This window comes from Cylas formicarius, unplaced genomic scaffold (genome assembly GCF_029955315.1).
Source record: "Cylas formicarius isolate icCylForm1 unplaced genomic scaffold, icCylForm1.1 PGA_scaffold_3__17_contigs__length_32017465, whole genome shotgun sequence".
Classification (NCBI taxonomy): Eukaryota; Metazoa; Arthropoda; class Insecta; order Coleoptera; family Brentidae; genus Cylas; species Cylas formicarius.
Window position 1 is genome coordinate 12,017,559 of NW_026844326.1, and position 17,797 is coordinate 12,035,355.

Below are 17,797 nucleotides of genomic sequence, written 5' to 3' on the forward strand. Positions count from 1 at the left end.
CATAATTCGCCTACACGCGTGTCTCCGTATCTCCTTTCTCTTTCTCCCGTCGGGTTTGAACTGGTAGGGTAAGCTCCTCCCACCCACTACGTTTGCCAACGATAAACTCGGCAAGTTCTCGCGTAGGAGCAGTCCCAACATTAACCATCATTTAAAGCAATTTCCAAATGTTTAATTTAAACGCCCCGATCCAACAATATTTGCGAAACCCGACGAAAAAATCCTTATCTAAACGTTTGTCCCGGTGTAGTCTCTTTTGTACGCTTCATCGTATTACGTTCCAACTTTTTTTAGACGAGTGAATTTTTAGAAAACGAATCGATCCTAGTGGTGTGCCAGGAATTGCTTAGGATCCAGGTCCGTCGTTTTATTTAAATTTTCCATTCATCCATCAGGACACTTAACGTGTTTGACTTCTCATGTGATTTTTCTTTCGAGAACATTAACCTAAAAAACATCTTATATTTGTTAAATGGATTGATTAGTTTTTCAACAATTAAACTATCGGATTTTGTTTGTGATTTGATATATGGAGCTTTCGAGATATATTTTTGGTAACCCAAATGTATACTTATTTGATATTATTCAAATGATAAAGTAAAAAAAATTACAATAATTAACAAAGAAAAGGACTTGTAGTTAACAGCTGTGGCCATACATATAGGAAAAGTCTGTTCATAGATATAAAAAAGTGACTAACTGATACGAATTAAGGAAAGACCCGGGCAACAGGTCCGCACTTTACTTAGAATTTAATTATTTGGGGTTTTGTTAGGAAAGATACTAAACAATATTTATTTATTTATGTATGTATTTATGTTTAAATCTAAAATAAAATTACAAATTATTTTTATTACCTACTTAAATTACTTAAAATTATTCACATAATATATCAGTATCACTATAGCTATCATCGCCTGTTCTAATTATTATTTGTTCTATATTATTTGCAATATATACGATATACGATTGTTCTACTTTTTCTATATGTTTAGCAGAATTTGCCCAACTTTGTGGAGGGATGTTAAAAATTTCGGTTTCTATAAGTCTGAGGACATCGGAGTTAACACGGGGAAAAACATTGTTACGACGAATGGCAAATTTCAGTTGATGCCAAACATGTTCAATAGGATTAAATATACAGTGGTAAGGCCTTAAAACTGTATGCCCTAGATTTTTTGCATAATTATCACAGACGTATTCCTTTTGTAGGTTCAAGCCTTGTAGAATCTCAATTAATTGCTTTTTGGTATAATCTTCGTGAAAATAAATGTCGTTATTGTACATGTAGTTTTGGATTGTTGCTTTTGTGTCACATGAGGAAGGGGTTTTAGTCAACTGTCTACTGTGATAACTTGCATTCTCCGATACAATGACGCTATTAGGAGGAATGTTTGGAACTAGTTTGTTTTTAAACCAACTTTCAAATAAATCAGCGGTGGTGCCTTCATGGTAATCCAGAGAACAATCTTTAATATTTTTCGCAGACAGAGAAAGTCCATTTGAAATCCAACCATCTTTAGAGCCAGCATGCAAAATAGTCTTTTACCTCTTTTTGATGTCGCATCAGTTGAGTCAACCCAACCCTTTTCCGGGGTATCATAAGTGTCGAACCAGGTTTCATCCAAGTAAATAATTATTGGCCTTTGTTGTTCTCTGTAAATCCTAATTTTTTCTAGATATTGCAGTCGCCATTTCCCAATTTTAAAAGATTCCATTAAAACTTACCTTTTGTCAATTTTTTAAAATCTAAAATCCATGTGTTGAATAGACTTCCATAAGGTAGTTCTGCCACATTTAACAACGGTTTCATCTTTTTCAAGCCTTCTAATTAAGATATCTAATGTAGGCACGCTGTGTTCCTCGCATAACTGGTAAATTTTACGCCGTATCATATCTTGATCACTTTCATCAACACTCGAGAAAAGTTAGCATCGCTTCTTTTTTTCCTCGCTGAAATGGAATTATTCACAATTTTCCATACAGTTGATGTGGCCGTTCCTTCTAAAGATGCTTGCTTGCTGGCACCACGTTCAATGAGAGTCAAATAAACATTGTTTATAACTTCCTCAGTCTCAATAGAATAGTGTTTTCTACATTTGGGCGGGAGCATCTCCTGAGATACACTAGACTCGCACATATTTTGCATAATTCGCACACGATTCAACGCACGCTCTATTACACGCGGAATAAGAATTAAGAACTAATAAACTCAAACTAAGTAGTATACCAAACAAAAGAATATTAAACACAGGTAGGTATAAAATTATTTTCTATTACGGACCACAATTTTACCTCAATTTAAATTCCGAAACTTTAGGTAATAATCTTGTTGCATGACCAGCCTTGGATAATCCCACTTTCTTATATCTATGAACAGACTATACAAAAAATATTCGTATATTACGATGTTAGGAACTATTCCAATAATTTTGCACATTTTGTTATTATTTTGAATTTAGTCTCTTCAATTTACTAAGAAAAACTCGTGAAAAATCATACAAAAAATCTCATGGTAATAAATGCTGTTTAATGCAAACCATTCGACAAATAACAAATTTAAAACCAAATACAAAATAAGATCGAATGGTGTGAAGATACAAATACGAAAGTAGCAAACATTGTTAGGATGCACAATTTCAAGTTATTGTAAAGTATACAGGGTGGAATTTTTAAATTTTGTTTTGAATTTGTTTTGAAATTTTCTTCTTTTTTTATTATTAATAATACATAACTAAAACTAATAGATTTTCCAATATTTTAATTTTTCTAAAAAAATACTAGGATAGCGCCAGATTTGATATATGCAACGGAATATGAATTAAATGTTACAGGATGCTCAAAATAAACGAATATATTTGGATGATTTTTTTCCCTAAAAGATTTTAGATTAACCAATCTTAATTTTAATTAATATTATGGCACAATAAATGTTTAAAAATATGCTCTTCTAAGGGGTGTTTTTTTTTTCGATGAATAGAACTTTAAGTTGCAATAAATCATCGATGGATTATTCGATTGACATGAATTTTATTTATCCGAAAGATAATCTTGTGGCATTACATTTTAAATATGATTTGTGGCATATGGCCGCCACGGCTGGACGTCCAATTTTCGATGACTTTTTCCAACATTTGTGGCCGTATATCGGCAATAACACGGCGAATGTTGTCTTCCAGATATTGTCAAGCGTTTGTGGCTTATCCGCATAGACCAATGACTCTACATACCCCACAGTAGTCTAGCGGTGTTAAATCATAAGATCTTGGAGGTCAATTCTCAGTTCCAAAACGTCAAATTAGGCGGTCAGCAAACGTGTCTTTCAATAAATCGATTGTGGCACGAGCTGTGTGACATGTTGCGCCGTCTTGTTGAAACCACATATCCTGGACATCATGGTTATTCAATTCAGAAATGAAAGAGTTAGTAATCATAGCTCTACACCGATCACCATTGACTGTAACGTTCTGGCCATCATCGTTTTTGAAGAAGTACGGACCAATGATTCCACCAGCCCATAAAGCGCACCAAACAGTCAGTTTTTCTGGATGTAACTGTGTTTCGACATACACTTGAGGATTAGCTTCGCTCCAAACGCGGCAGTTTTGTTTGTTGACGTAGCCATTCAGCCAGAAGTGCGCTTCATCGCTAAACAAAATTCGCTTATGAAAATCGGGAACAACGGCAATCTCGTTTTGGGCCGATTCGACGAATCTAGGCCTTACTTGATGATCGTTTGGCTTCAATTCTTGCACGAGTTGGATTTTGTAAGCACGTAAACCAAGATCCTTCCGCAAAATCTTCCATAAACTGGATGGACACAGATCCAATTCCTGTACTCGATCGCGGATGGACTCATTCGGGTCTTCCTCAATGCTACGCTCTACAGCAGCAATAGTTTCTTCTGAACGCACCGTACGGCGTCTCTGGGGATGCGAATTATCAATAAGAGTAAACGTGGTGCGAAAACGTTCCATGGTTAATGATTTTGTCGACGATAAAATGGACGTATTTTCGAAATAAAATTGCACTGTTTGCAAGCGTTGTTCAGACGTGAGTCTATTCATGATGAATTGCCAAACCAAACTGAGAATAAATCACTTGACCGCTGTTAAATCAGTCAGTTATCTTGAACAGTAATGCCAACTTAAAGTTCTATACATCGAAAAAACACCCATTACATGGATACACAGTTTAGTTCTTTTCGTATATTTTTTTGGAATTTCCTTTTATGTTATTCTCCTGTACGAGTCCCAAATCCTATTTTCAATATCTTCTGGTATTGGGATTCACATCAACACGATCTTTTACATATTCCCACAAAAAGAAATCTAGTGTTGTTAAGTCCATTTCTGTGGGTAATGATTATTTGAAGAAATTTTATTAATGTATTTACTCAGTGATTAGGTAAAAATTTGACAATGTCACTTTCTCATGGCCAACTATTGTTATAGCAATAGTCTTAGATCAAAGGGTACATATCGCAATCGCAATGTATTAAAAATAGGGGTATGACATACTTAAGTATATTCGTTTATGTTGAACACAATGTAGCATCGAATTACCACCTTGATCAAAAAGTTTCCGGAATTTATTTAGAAAATGAAAAATACAAGCTTATTCTCCTAAATCTATTTTTTTGGTATGTCAGTGCTTTCTGCGATTTTTGCATTATTTGCTCTGGGCTGCTGAAATGCCCGTAGTGGCTTTTTCACTCCTTTGCACAGAAAGAAGTCACACGGAGCCAAATCAGGTTAATTTCAGTGGCTATTGAACGGAATTTGTTGCATTTTTTGTCAAAAAATTACGAATAATGATTGTGCGACGGCGCGTTATCATGGTGCAAAATCCATGAGTTCTCTGTTCACAATTCTGGTCTTTAATCCATGAAAACCGTGAGCATTTCCTTCTTTTTTGAGTGAGAACGACATTCACTTGCCTGATGATGATGCTTGTGATGTAGTGGGATCGGATTTAGTATCGCAAATCATCTCTTTTGCGACATCAACACCGTCTCTTTTTTGCAAGAAATTGAGGTCTTTTGGTACCAATTTTGCTGCTACACGAACCGCAAATCATAAAATATATATGTTGAACGGATCCATAGGCAATGTTCAAGTCCTCCGCTATGATTAACTTGCCACTATTGATCAATATTTCTGTAACGTTATCAATGTTTTACTCGGTTTTCGATGTCGATGGTCTTTTGAACCACTCGTGCCAGAATCGTTACTGAAACACTTTTCCAACATTTCCAGCGTTCGCGCATCATTGAATCCGTTTTTAATGCAAAATTTAATAAAAGCTCTTCGTTGCAAAAAATAGCGAGTTTTGAAAATGTAAAGCTATGACGCTAAGATTTAGAGGAAATTTCAACAACAGATATACCAATTGAACCAAAAAAAAAAAAAAAACGAACTCAAATCAGAACAATGGATTCGCACCTCGGTGGTCATTCCGGGAACTTTTTAATTAAGAGGTTAAGAGGTTTAAAAATAATGGCTAATTTCTTTGCAAATGTGCAAACTAGAATTTTTCTAGAAAAACTGAATTATTGGAAAATCTATTAGGTTTACGTGTGAATTATTATTAATAAAAAGAACTTAAAAAAATGTTTATTTTATTCGTCACCCTTTTTTTAGAGACTCGAAATAATTTTAAATTGTGCATCCTAACAATCTTTGCCACTCATTTTCTCATAATTTTTGAAACGAGATAATGAATTTTACGCTATTGTTAACTCACCCTGCATACATTTTACTTATCAAATAGAAAATGAAATAAAAAAGTAGAAACACACTTGTATTCTTCCAACAGCCGAATAGAAAAGCCCTGGCATCGACATATTGGGAATCAAAATGAATAGCATTTTATTATTTCATTTATTACTTTTGGAGGAAATTGTGAGCAATGTTGACGACGCCGAAAAATTATTCAAAACAATAATCGAGTGGCGCTCCCCTCGAGTAGAACTAAAACTGCTATAAAAATAAAGAAATACTACTTAAACGTACGTTCAAATTGTTATCGTTTTTAACAAATAAAATTATGTCCAAATAACTTCTTCAGATATTCAATGACTTTAAAATTATTGGGGAAGAACTGAAAGGTTTAGTTAAAAAAAGAATATCAGTACAATGTCAGCGTTGCTTTTGAATTGATCGCAATGCGCAAGCAGCGTCACCGCAGTATTCTACGAACAAACTAAAAGACAATTTCAAGTTGTTCATTTTTATTTCCATCGAACCATAATTGTGTTATTTGCAGATAAATTTATGATTTGATAACGTCTATCAACCTTACTTGGAACCAATTTCATAAATCTTTCCAAGAACTTGTAATTATCTCAAAATATTTTACTGAACAGTCTATAGACTAATAGGACAGTGAGGACATTACCTTCAGCACCGTTCAGAACCTTGAGGTACAACAAGTTATCGTAGAATGTTCTCGACATTATGCAAATTCAAAAACAAACGAAACTTCCTATTAGTATAGACCGAAAAAACAGTTTGTTGACCTCAAACTAGAATCCTTAACGGTTAATACATTTCTATTTTAAATTTGGCTTAATGAATATTTTTTTACAGGGTTGAAAATAACTATTTGCTATGCAATAGTTTTTTAGTTATTTTATTTGAAGACGAGAATTATTTTTTCAAGTGCAGACTATTAATGTAGCTTTGTTACTGTTATTATATTAATTTTTATTGGTAATCAATGCTATCGATAATGCGCAAACTCTAATAATGGTTGATGTCAAGAACGTTTAATAGTAATTTAATACAAATATTAACATAAATTTATTACTAGAGAGAGAAACTTTGTGCTACAACAAAAACATGCTGTGCTCTATGGATTTTTGCCGCCCTAAATCAACAATATCATTACATATGTTATCAACTCGTTTAGATAGCATTTCACGACTTTTCTTGGCTATAACGATTTACTACAGTTTTTATCAGAAACACCGCATTAAGCCATAAAACGCGGCAAGTTCATACACCACAAAATTGGATTCGCATTCTGTTGGATAGCTTCACTTGATCAAACTCACCTTCACCATAATTTCCCTAGAACAATAGAACAATAAAACAAGCTTCATCGAAATTTGCATCGAAGAATGGCCGACGAATTATTACTCACCGTCCGACTATGCGAATGTAATTTTGCAAGCTGAGTAGAAAATTTTTAAACTCAAAGGCAATTTGGTATGCGGTATTTGGAAATTTAACTGACGATTTTTTATGTTCACTGCTTGGTCGTCAGGTAGATGATGTTTCTTTATCGTAGAAAAATTGGCAAATATTACCATTGAATTACGACGATGTGAAAGATAAAAGACTCTTACATAGAAACGCAACGACTTAGCTAATTAACATAATATTCTTCAGTACCCAACAAATAATATACAGGATGTTTAAAAAATATGGGTTGGCACAGAAAAAAGAAAAAAGAATTATAAACCTAGACCCGGAAAGGGTTAGTTTCTGATATAAAACGGGTTGTTAAATACTTAGGAATAAGGATTTTTTGCATTTATATTTTGTGCCCGACATGGTTGAAATTTCTCAAATTTATTTATGATGAAGGACTAATTTTGCTTCAACTAGCTAAATCAGTGCCATCTCGGGAGGTATGCTATGGTATTGTCAAAGAGATGTACGCCACTGAAATTATTCGCAATAAAATCATAATTTTCTCATTTCTGATATTATGAGCCCAACTTAACAACAATAACAACAAGACTTAAACAAATTATTCTAAATAAATTGCAGGTATCTTCTTTTTTATATACCGTCTCCTCTTGTAAGGTTGGCTATCATCATCATCATCAAACCAAAAATAAAAACAATTGCACAGAATAATCAAGTTACTGGCTGGTAAACCGCCTTATGATAAACAGTGGCCTTAGCATTCTTAGTGATATTCCTAGTAAGCGTGACCTTTTACTCAATGAAAATAAGACCTTTAATTTGTTGAAATGTAGGGGTATTTTTGAAGGACGAGTGTCGCTTTCTATTCTTTAGTATTGTCCAATGTTTAATATTGTAATGCATTCTGCTAGCTTGCCTTTTCGTCATATTCCTGCGGGCCTTAAAGAGTCAGGCTGACTAACTTTAGACAAATCACCCTCCAAAGGTCAACATTTTGATTTGAGAAACTTATTCGTAGTTCCAATATTCTTTCAGATAATACTCGCGATAGGGAACTGTTCGCTGTGCCTAAGCGGAATTCAACCCGATTCAAAAGTTGCTTTAGCTATAACGGTATCAAAGCTTACAACCCGTTCTTCAACTAGATCAGTTAAATCTTTCAAACAAAAAATTTGAAAACAGAGAACGAACATCAAAATAGTGTTTACTATTATTATATATTATAAGACTGAAGCATTCTGTTACTCTTATATTATTTTTAGTAACACAATACGAGTCCACGCGTCCGGACCTCTGGCTACGCCATTGAACGTAGGAAAGATAACCGATTTTGTATAAGACGAAAAGATATACGTAATTATTATCACAAATTAAATATGTCTTGCGCTTATTAAATGAAAGAATTAATATTCCGCCATCTGTGGCGAGAAAAAATAAATAACCCCGGCAAGGAGAAGTAATAAGCAGTTAACAAAATTTATATACGCATAAGACTGAAATGTCAGATTATAGATATATCGTTTCCGTGCTGCTCATTAATTGGGTAACGAAATTTTTGTCGTTAAACGCGATCTGTATTAAAAGGGAAAAATGATTCGTTTTATATGGATAGGGTGAGTCATTAATAATAAATCTTTAAGTTTATCTAAGTATAATGAGTTTTTAAACACTATCAATTCAGTAGCCGTATTTGAAATTTCAAAAACTCTCCTTTTGTAAATCTTCAGAAATTTTAGAATGGAATCACGAAAGGATACATTAACATAGGTACAATTTAAAATTTGGAGTAAAAAGTGAAAATTAACACTTTTTAACTACTCAATAATTCTTTATGTAAAATGCACATAAATATCAACTGACAAATATAATTTGCAATCGCACCATTATGGGACTTTATAGCCTCGAAATCTAGAGACAAGGATGTAATAATATATGGGCACAGGGTAGCTTTAATTTTAAACCACTATGCAACTAATAAAATAGCGTTTGATTATAAAATTCTGTCTATTTTTCAGAGCGGCGACTCCAACTTGTGGGGGGTAGCCCTAAAGAATGATAGGAAGCCCAGCTGGGCCGGGGGGGCCCTCTCAGAGGGGGCTTTGGCCCCTGGCCGCAGCACCAGCACCGACAGCAACTAGTTTTTCTACCGAAGGTGAGCAGTTTTTCCTTGCAACTATGTAAATTGCTAAACTTCGCCTACATTGTTAATAAATAGCACTCCTTTCGCCGAATCAGGCAGAACCGTATTCCTTATACCAAATGTTCGAACGCAGACAAACGAAGACAGCAGTTTTACTAAATTTAAAAACTGCAAACTATTTTTCATTAAATAGTTACTCTTATGAGATAAAAATCTAATGGAAAAATTATTTTCTTCATGCGAGAAGTTTAGAATATAGAATAATTTCTAGACTTTTTTTATTTAGTTCGTTTTCTATCTAAATATTTTTAACACCATCAGCTGGTTTACTCTGACGATATCAAGCTCAGTTTCTTGAAGCCTACAAAAATCTTTTTTTTACATAATCATTATGACCGAAAAGATGAATTTATATACGGGAATCCACACGGCTAGGACCAGCCGTAAATTTTTACTTAATAGCAAAATCGGGGACTAAATATGGAGTTGATTTTTTTACTAAAGTGTACCAAATATAATGTATCTTTATATTAATTAAAATTATATCGGACTGGATGGAACGCCCTATTCATTTCTAATAATTGAAAAGCGCATGAAAATAGAGTTTTGAATGATTAAAATTTAATTATTGATTATTAATAATATATGAGTTTATACTAATACTCTTAAAATAATAAACGATAATTTTAAATACTACATTTTAATTATTGATGTTATATAAATCTTCACAGATTTTATATTCACATTTACACGGTACCATAAATTTTTAAAAGTTTTGATAAATAATCAATACTGAGTATTTTAATTCCCAATAATTCAATAATTATAAAAATAAAAATATTTTATTTCTATATTATCGCAAAACATGTTAATTCCTTGGTGTTTATCATAAAAAAATGCTGGTATATCACAATTGTTTTTAACTCCCTCTATTTTATTTAACTTTTATAGAAATACTGGACACTTTAATGAAAAAAAAAATGCGTCTGTCTGTAACAATAACAATGCTCTGCTATATTCAGTTCGAAAAATTTTTAAGTCTTACATTTTGGGTTTAAAGATTGGTTATTAGTCTAGAGAGTTTAAAATTGTACAAAATATAGACATTAATATTAAAATATGAAAAAAAAACAGTAATTGATAATCAGTAAAAGTATTTATATGCACCATGCACACTTAACATAATCGGTCTTTACAATTTCCTACTAGGTTCATTAATTTACTATTTTTATGGTTCATAAAATATTGTTGTAATTATCTATCATTGTAATCAATGCCCACGATTGACATTTCTCATGTAGGCTTGCGTTTAGTGCGATTTTATTACCCGTAGAATTTATGCGTGCCTCTTGGATCTACGACCCTGTGTCCGCACCCCACGCACGTCCAAGTATTCACTATTGTTTTGAAATTGTTTATCCCCAGTTTTTTCTCCTTGCTCAAATAAACGTGTACGTGTTTCCGATTGCAAATAATTACTTTACGTTTATTGTACGTGTTAACAATCGCACTTCCCCCAAAGTACTAACGGGAAATTAAAAACAATCGCGCCGATATAAACACTTAACAGCTATCGAACCCCTTCTATTATGCTGCGCAGGTTCGGACGATTTTGTGTCTATTTTTTGACATATAGAGTCATAAAACGCTTGAGAATTTTCTTCAGGTTTTCCAATGGCGGCAATATAGTGACATTTTGTTTATTTGTTTATTGCCTACAACTCGAATATAAAATGGAACTCCAGGGATGTTAAAAGAAATCGTTGGTGAAAAAATATATGTGCAAACCTATTTTCAATCAAAACAAATATTCAGTTTTTGAAACGTTGCCAGATCTTTCTTTGATTCTGTTTTTGTATTGTGTGCAAAATTCTAAAGTTCTTTCGTCTACGTTTTTAAGTCATAAAACTAATAAGTTTTTTTTTAATAAAAGTAGCTTCCTAAGCCAAATTCTGTGACACATATCCGCTAATATTAGGACTTATGAGTTTAATGCGCAAAAATCACATGGTTGGTGTTTAAAAGATAGCTTTTACAGAATAAATCTTATTTTTAATTGGAACACCCTGTATTTTATAGTTAGAATGAATAGCTAATAAAAAACTCCATAAAAAAAGTAGATTGCCTTGAAATAAAGTAATATATTTAATTTTTGTGCTTGTCAAATTTGCCATATGATTTATTATTTGCGTTGGTAATTAAAAACCTTACGTTGCCGTATCAATCTTTTCATGGCATCTTCACTATTTCCTCGGAATTGGTTTTTGCACATTATTTGCAAAACTACTGCATTCGATAGTTATTTATTAGCTAGTTATTCTGACTATAGAATCAAAAAATCATGCTGCTATTTATTCGGAAGCCATGCTTATATTTATGACTTAAAAACAGGTAAATATACGTAGTTCTGGCAACATTGCTGCGGCATCAAGAATATTTTTAAAATGTAGACCGCAGATTCAGTTCGCAAGATACTTTCAGTAGGCCAGCGCGTTTAAAATATCCTTCATTAAATAAGGATATGTAAAATCAAAACTAAAAAAAATATGTCAATTTAAAAAAAAGCCAAAAGGGAAGTGGCTTCCTAAACTGATATTTCTGTTCAAAGAAAAATATAAATTTTTGAATTTGCTTCATGATGTTAACAAACTAAATTGAAGTTTGGTTGCACTAAGCTCTGCTAGTTGGTAGGCGTGACCCATTTGCAGAAACTCAAGACCAGAGGCGCTGGAATGGAGAATATCATGGAACAGAAATCATAGTCAACATGGTCGAAGAATTTACGGTGATTTTGCTCTAACTGTTCAATGTGAGAAGGGAAGAAGAGAGGATCCTACATAATCACGCAAATGTCCCTCACGATTGCTACGTCCACAATACTGAAACTTAGATATTTCAGCAGCTTTTAAGTCCTTTCAAAAATTCTAAGAAGCATATCCCAATCCCGAGCATAGAAGATAAGGTTTTTAGAACTACTAGATAAAGCTTTGAAATTGACAAACAACGTACCTCTATAATATTGTATTACATATGTAGACATTGTAACATACATACACTAGATTTCAGATACATCTGACAAAAATGAAAAGTTCCAATTTCCTCAACGAAACAGAATGAAACATTTTGTAGAAATACAATCTAAAGATACAGTCAGTCAATCGTTTGCTAACAATACCAGGTTGTCTAATCGTAATGTATGTACCTATATACAGGACGGTTTCCACTTTCAATGATTGGAAATATTCTTGCCAACCTGCATAACGTACCCATTGAAATTAGAGTTAATTATAGTCCTTCTGTCTACCAGCACAGTTTTAGATCGATGGATAGCACTTCTTCAAAATAAATGGAAAATATTAGCAATAATTTTGATTTGTACCGATGGTATTGAGGCGCGTAAGAATTTTCATAAAACTATCTAAAGTTATGTAAAAGATATGACAGAACACATTTTTTCTACTCCCGACGGTAAAATACCTAATTACACATGGATCTAGCGTGCGGGAAGCGTCACTTTACCACGTCAGTTTCCCTTGCCACGAATCCGAGCCACTTCGGACATTTCCGGGATTTTACCGCACGGGCTTGGGAGCAATCGAGTGCACGGCTTCAATTTTGACGTTTGTCAATTCTGACGGTCATGTCAGTGAATCTATTCGTGTTGTTTTGCAAAAATGTACCCAAAAACTAATACAAAATGTTACGCAATATATCAGACAATTTAAATCCTACGTGCTATAAGCTACAATTAAAATCTAGTGGACTACTTTGTAAGTTAAGTGACATTTATAATTTAAGTTTCCCATTTTCATATCGTTCGTATGAACTTTAGTTGTTTTTACAGTTTTTGTATTAATATCTTGCCAAGACCAATTGTACCATTTTCAAATATCCGTCATCAGTATAAACAAACAAATTGAAGATTAGAACCTACTTTTTCTTGCTTATACGATCTTAAAAAAAAAATTAATCCTCTTAAAAGCTCTAGCCTTGGATGATTTTTCTTACAATTACAGTCTTTTTCTTTAAAGAAACAAATAAATTACTTAATGCTCAATTGTAAAAGTTAAACAAACAACACAACGTTTTAAAATTATGTTTATTCCGTTGCTTATATGACATATCCAATAATACATCTCTCTCTGTCTAACGTACACAGTTCAAAAGAGACAGCAATAGCAGAACCGATCGGACCGAAAAACGAATAGGTTTAACTAGTAAATATTTGTGATTTTTTTCGTGGTGGTCGTAGAAAAAGTATAGTATGCAACACGTTTGGTAAACTCTTTATCTCACTCGTTTATTAAACATCGCTTCGCTGTGTTCCGCTCGTGCCAAATAAATTCGTGGGCCAAATGCCGTTTACCGCACTTGTTGCATAATATACTATTTTAAGACAATTTTAACACTCGTATATTGGTAAAGAAGCATTTCTCGACTATACGCGATTGGGGTTCATTTTTAGGTCACCCTGTGTAATAATAAATCGAGTTACAAGACGGTATTAATTTTTGGTTTTGCGCTTTAATGAAAGCGGTCCTCTTTCTATCCACAAAATGCGAAAGATGTTCATTTGCTGATCGTTGAATGAAATTAGTATCGGTGCTTGAGCAACTAAAAAACGCCACTTGTTACTAAACGAGAAAATTATTTTGGAACCCGCATATGTGTCTGTCTCGCTTATAATAAATAATTTATGACCAGCATGTGCGGTCTGGTAATTTGTAGGCCGCTGTGAAGCACCACCACTGCGACCTAAATTAGATCATTTAATTTGTTTACTACCCTCGCATCGTCGGGTTAGCAAAACATATAGACAGATTCTTGGGATATTTGGAATAAAAGTATCATGAAGGGAGAGACTGAGAAAACTTGTAAATGTGTGAATCCGCTTTATGGGGCAAATGTAATTAAATTGGTAAATGGTGTAAAAAAAGTGAAAATATACATCATGCTGATTACAACAAACATGCTCTTTTAACTCGAGCCAACTTCGATGTTTGTGGAGGTTTTCGGTATTCCCGACAAGCTAGCGCAAAACATGTTGACTGGTTTAATTTCCGAATGTGAAAACCTAATCTTGATTCAAGGTGCCGTTTTCGAGCTGCGACGGAATAATTGTTTGCATTTTAGGAGAAGATCTTTTTGTTTTTTTTTTTAAATTTTGTTTAGTGTGAAGTTTTTTTAATTGATTTATTTTATCACACTTTTTCTATAATTTATAGTTATCGAGATATCACTCAAAGGGCTTTTTTTCTTGTTAGACACCCACATTTTAAACTGGACCTGATAATTATTAAAGCTGTTTTGCAAACAGTACAGGTGGAGGTGGGGAGGTATAAAAACTGTAAAAAAATGTATAAAACTATGTGTATGCTGCAGGACTGTGCAAACTAAAGACAAATTATTGAACTTAGAGGTATTAATTTAGGAGTTATATTAAAATGATGACCATATAGAACAATAATTATTGAAGTGAATTGTATTTCTGACAACCTTTCACGATAACGGTAGATCCTGCAGGACCTCCGTTGAAATAGAACGACTACTATACTTCAGTCACTTGTGACTAAAATGAGGTTTATCAATCTTATTAGATAATTTTCTATTTTTTCTACTATTATATAACGACTTTAGTTAGGAATTTCCATAATGGTTACTACAAGGTGACGGAAAAAAATCAACAAATATTAAAATGAATCCACCTACTTTTAGAACCTCATCTTATTTGGATTCAAAAAATAGGGTGAGTGCTAAAATGCTAGTCTTATTATTTTTTCTTAATCGCAAATACGAAATTACCAACTTTTTTTATATAATGGAATTATTTTTAAGGTTAAATTATATATTTTATATCGATAAATATTTAATTATTTGTTTGATAATCGAAAAATGATGGCAACTAAAAAATGACTATTGCTACCACTGTGTTGAACATAATTAAGAAATAAGGTGAAACTGCCCGGAAATCGATATTCGCCGTAATAGGTCAAGTCGTCGAAAGTAGGGAAAACATTACATTAAGTCATAATTGTTATAAGGTACTTCTTTAGGAATACGTTTTGCATGTTTAACTTATATGAGTAGGCCAAAGAAAAACCATCGTTGACGGAATCTCATGAAAGGAATCAAAACTTTTTTCTACTCCCGTCTGTAAAATATCTAATTACCCACCGATCTAGCGTGCGGGAAGCGTCACTTTACCACGTCAGTTTCGTTTCCCACGAATCCGAGCCACTTCGGACATTTCCGGGATTTTACTGAACGGGTTTGGGAGCAATCGGATGTTTTCGGAGATATTTCCCACACTTTGAATTTTGACGTTTGTCAATTCTGACAGTCATGTCAGTGAATGTATTCGTGTTGCTTTGCGAAAATGTAAGCAAAAACTAACGGTCTTAGAAAAAGTATAGTATGCAACCCGTTCGGTACACTTTTTAACTCATTCGCTCATTAAACACTCGCTCCGCTCGTGTCAAATAAACTCGTGAGTCCAATGCCGTTTACCGCACTTGTTGCATAATATACTATTGTGGATCCAAAATAACCGTTATATATAGCGACGAAAGCAGATTTAATGACGGTGTGGGAGATTACCAAACCAGTGTGGTCGAATCAAACATCAAGATATCCTTGAACATTCGCTTTCACCAAGTGCAAAAGTCTATCCAACAGAAGATTTTCTTTCTACAGTATTTGATATTGCAAACTTGTAATATTTATTACTTTAAATATAAACAATGTTCCAAAACTTGATTTCATAGATATTTTATTTGCTCATTTGCCAATCATAACCAAAACACATAAGTGTATCAGTGACTGTAAATATTAATAATAAGTTATTATGAATACTTGAATACATGGAGAATATTTTCTTGAAATCGTCAAGAATCAAGACTCATTACTTGTTCCCTGTTATACCACTTGTCAATTAGTCCTTCTGTGTATGTGATGAAATGTTTCAAACTTTTAATGGTAACAGTTTCCACGGCCTCTTGTCACATTTTTAAACAGGCTTCTTGATCAATCAATATCTCGGTTGTAATAATTTTTTGGAATTCTCCAAATCAGTTCAGTGATATGGAGGCAATAATTGCAAAAATTGATGCATACTGTTTAGTATTGTCTTCTACAGCTGATTTTCGAACCAACGAAGAAAGTTTTCCACGTCCATTTTCCCATGATTGCCGTCAAGTTGGGTGATGCCTATTTAATGGCTCTATTTTTATTGCCCAGCATGAAATATGATATACACATCAAGCAACCCATTTCATTTGTAATTCTAAAACAACTTGTCAACGTCCCTGGTTGTTGCCTTGACGCAAACGGCAAATTTTGGTTTTGAAAAAATCCAACAACAATTTTCGGCTAAAAAGTCTGCAAGTATTGCATTTTTAGCTTAAAATGGTACATTCATCTAAACCCACGTTTTTTAGAGTAGTGCAACAATCACGAGAGAATACTTTCATGGTTAGCGATGATGGTTTTTAAGAATTGCGTCATGGTTGACGTGACTAAAAGTATTAGCAGTAGATGTTAATACGCGTTTAAAACGGACACAGCATTATTTTTAGAATTTTATAGACATGCGAGGGACCGAATTTGGGCTAGCCATACAAGTTTTTAGTAGAGATAAATTTATTGTAAAAATTCCAGTATTTCGTAAAGCTAATTGCTCCCCGACAAAGAAAAATCCAATTTGCAGTTCGGCGGTATGCGTTTTTCGCTGGAACAATGAAGCGTTGAATTGCATTTTTTTGCCCCGTTCCGTAGACAGACAAACAACGGGACTGTGTGTTTTTAAACTGGCAAGAGAATGACGTTAAAATCAAATTTGCGGTTTTCGCAGCGAAATGGTATTTCATTGTTCGGCGGTGTCGTGTTGACTGCGTTAAAGGAAATCAGGCACGTAATGAATCAGTTATGATTTAAACTTGGCCGTTTTGAATTGCAAAACCATACGCCGAGCTTAAAAGTTATTGCACCGCCGATAAGATAAAAAATAATTAAGCAAAACTGACGCGATTTTATATTTTTAATGTCCGCGTTCATAATCAGTCTACGGTTGTGTTAAATAATGTGTCACGAATTTCGAACGCACGGACGATAGTATAATTTTTAGGGATCTAGTGTTTTTCCAACTATGCACAGCAAAATTAATATAAAATAATAAGTTTTTATTAAGTTTGGGGCAAAGCATTTTATGGGCGCTTCCTTGAGAGAACAATAAACTACTTATTACACGAAATAATATAAAGTATAGCTGATTTTGTGTTAAAAAAGTATAGTTAATATTCGATGCTCTTGCTATCGACAGCCTATTAAAAGCGTAGAAGCATAACAGGAAATATTAGTTCTCAATCATTCTGGACGTCGAAGGATAATGTTTTTCTACTTGTACATCACATCGAAATAAATTTTTAAATACACAAAAACAATTCGTTTTAAAATGCACAAGAAATCACCTTGCAATAAATCAACTTTTTTCTGCAATTTAACT

At 33.5% G+C, this 17,797-nt stretch overlaps 1 protein-coding gene across 4 annotated transcripts in view; it reads left to right on the forward strand.

The window, feature by feature from the left end:
• The window catches only part of LOC132699910 (protein winged eye), a 118,403-nt gene that overhangs the window by 39,357 nt on the left and 61,249 nt on the right, over positions 1-17,797 (forward strand). For all 4 annotated transcript variants that reach the window (XM_060666892.1, XM_060666894.1, XM_060666893.1 and 1 more), the window contains exon 2: positions 9,173-9,309. In XM_060666892.1, the coding sequence (XP_060522875.1) occupies positions 9,210-9,309 (100 nt within the window). In that variant the 5' untranslated portion in view covers positions 9,173-9,209. The remainder of the gene's footprint in view (positions 1-9,172; positions 9,310-17,797) is intronic.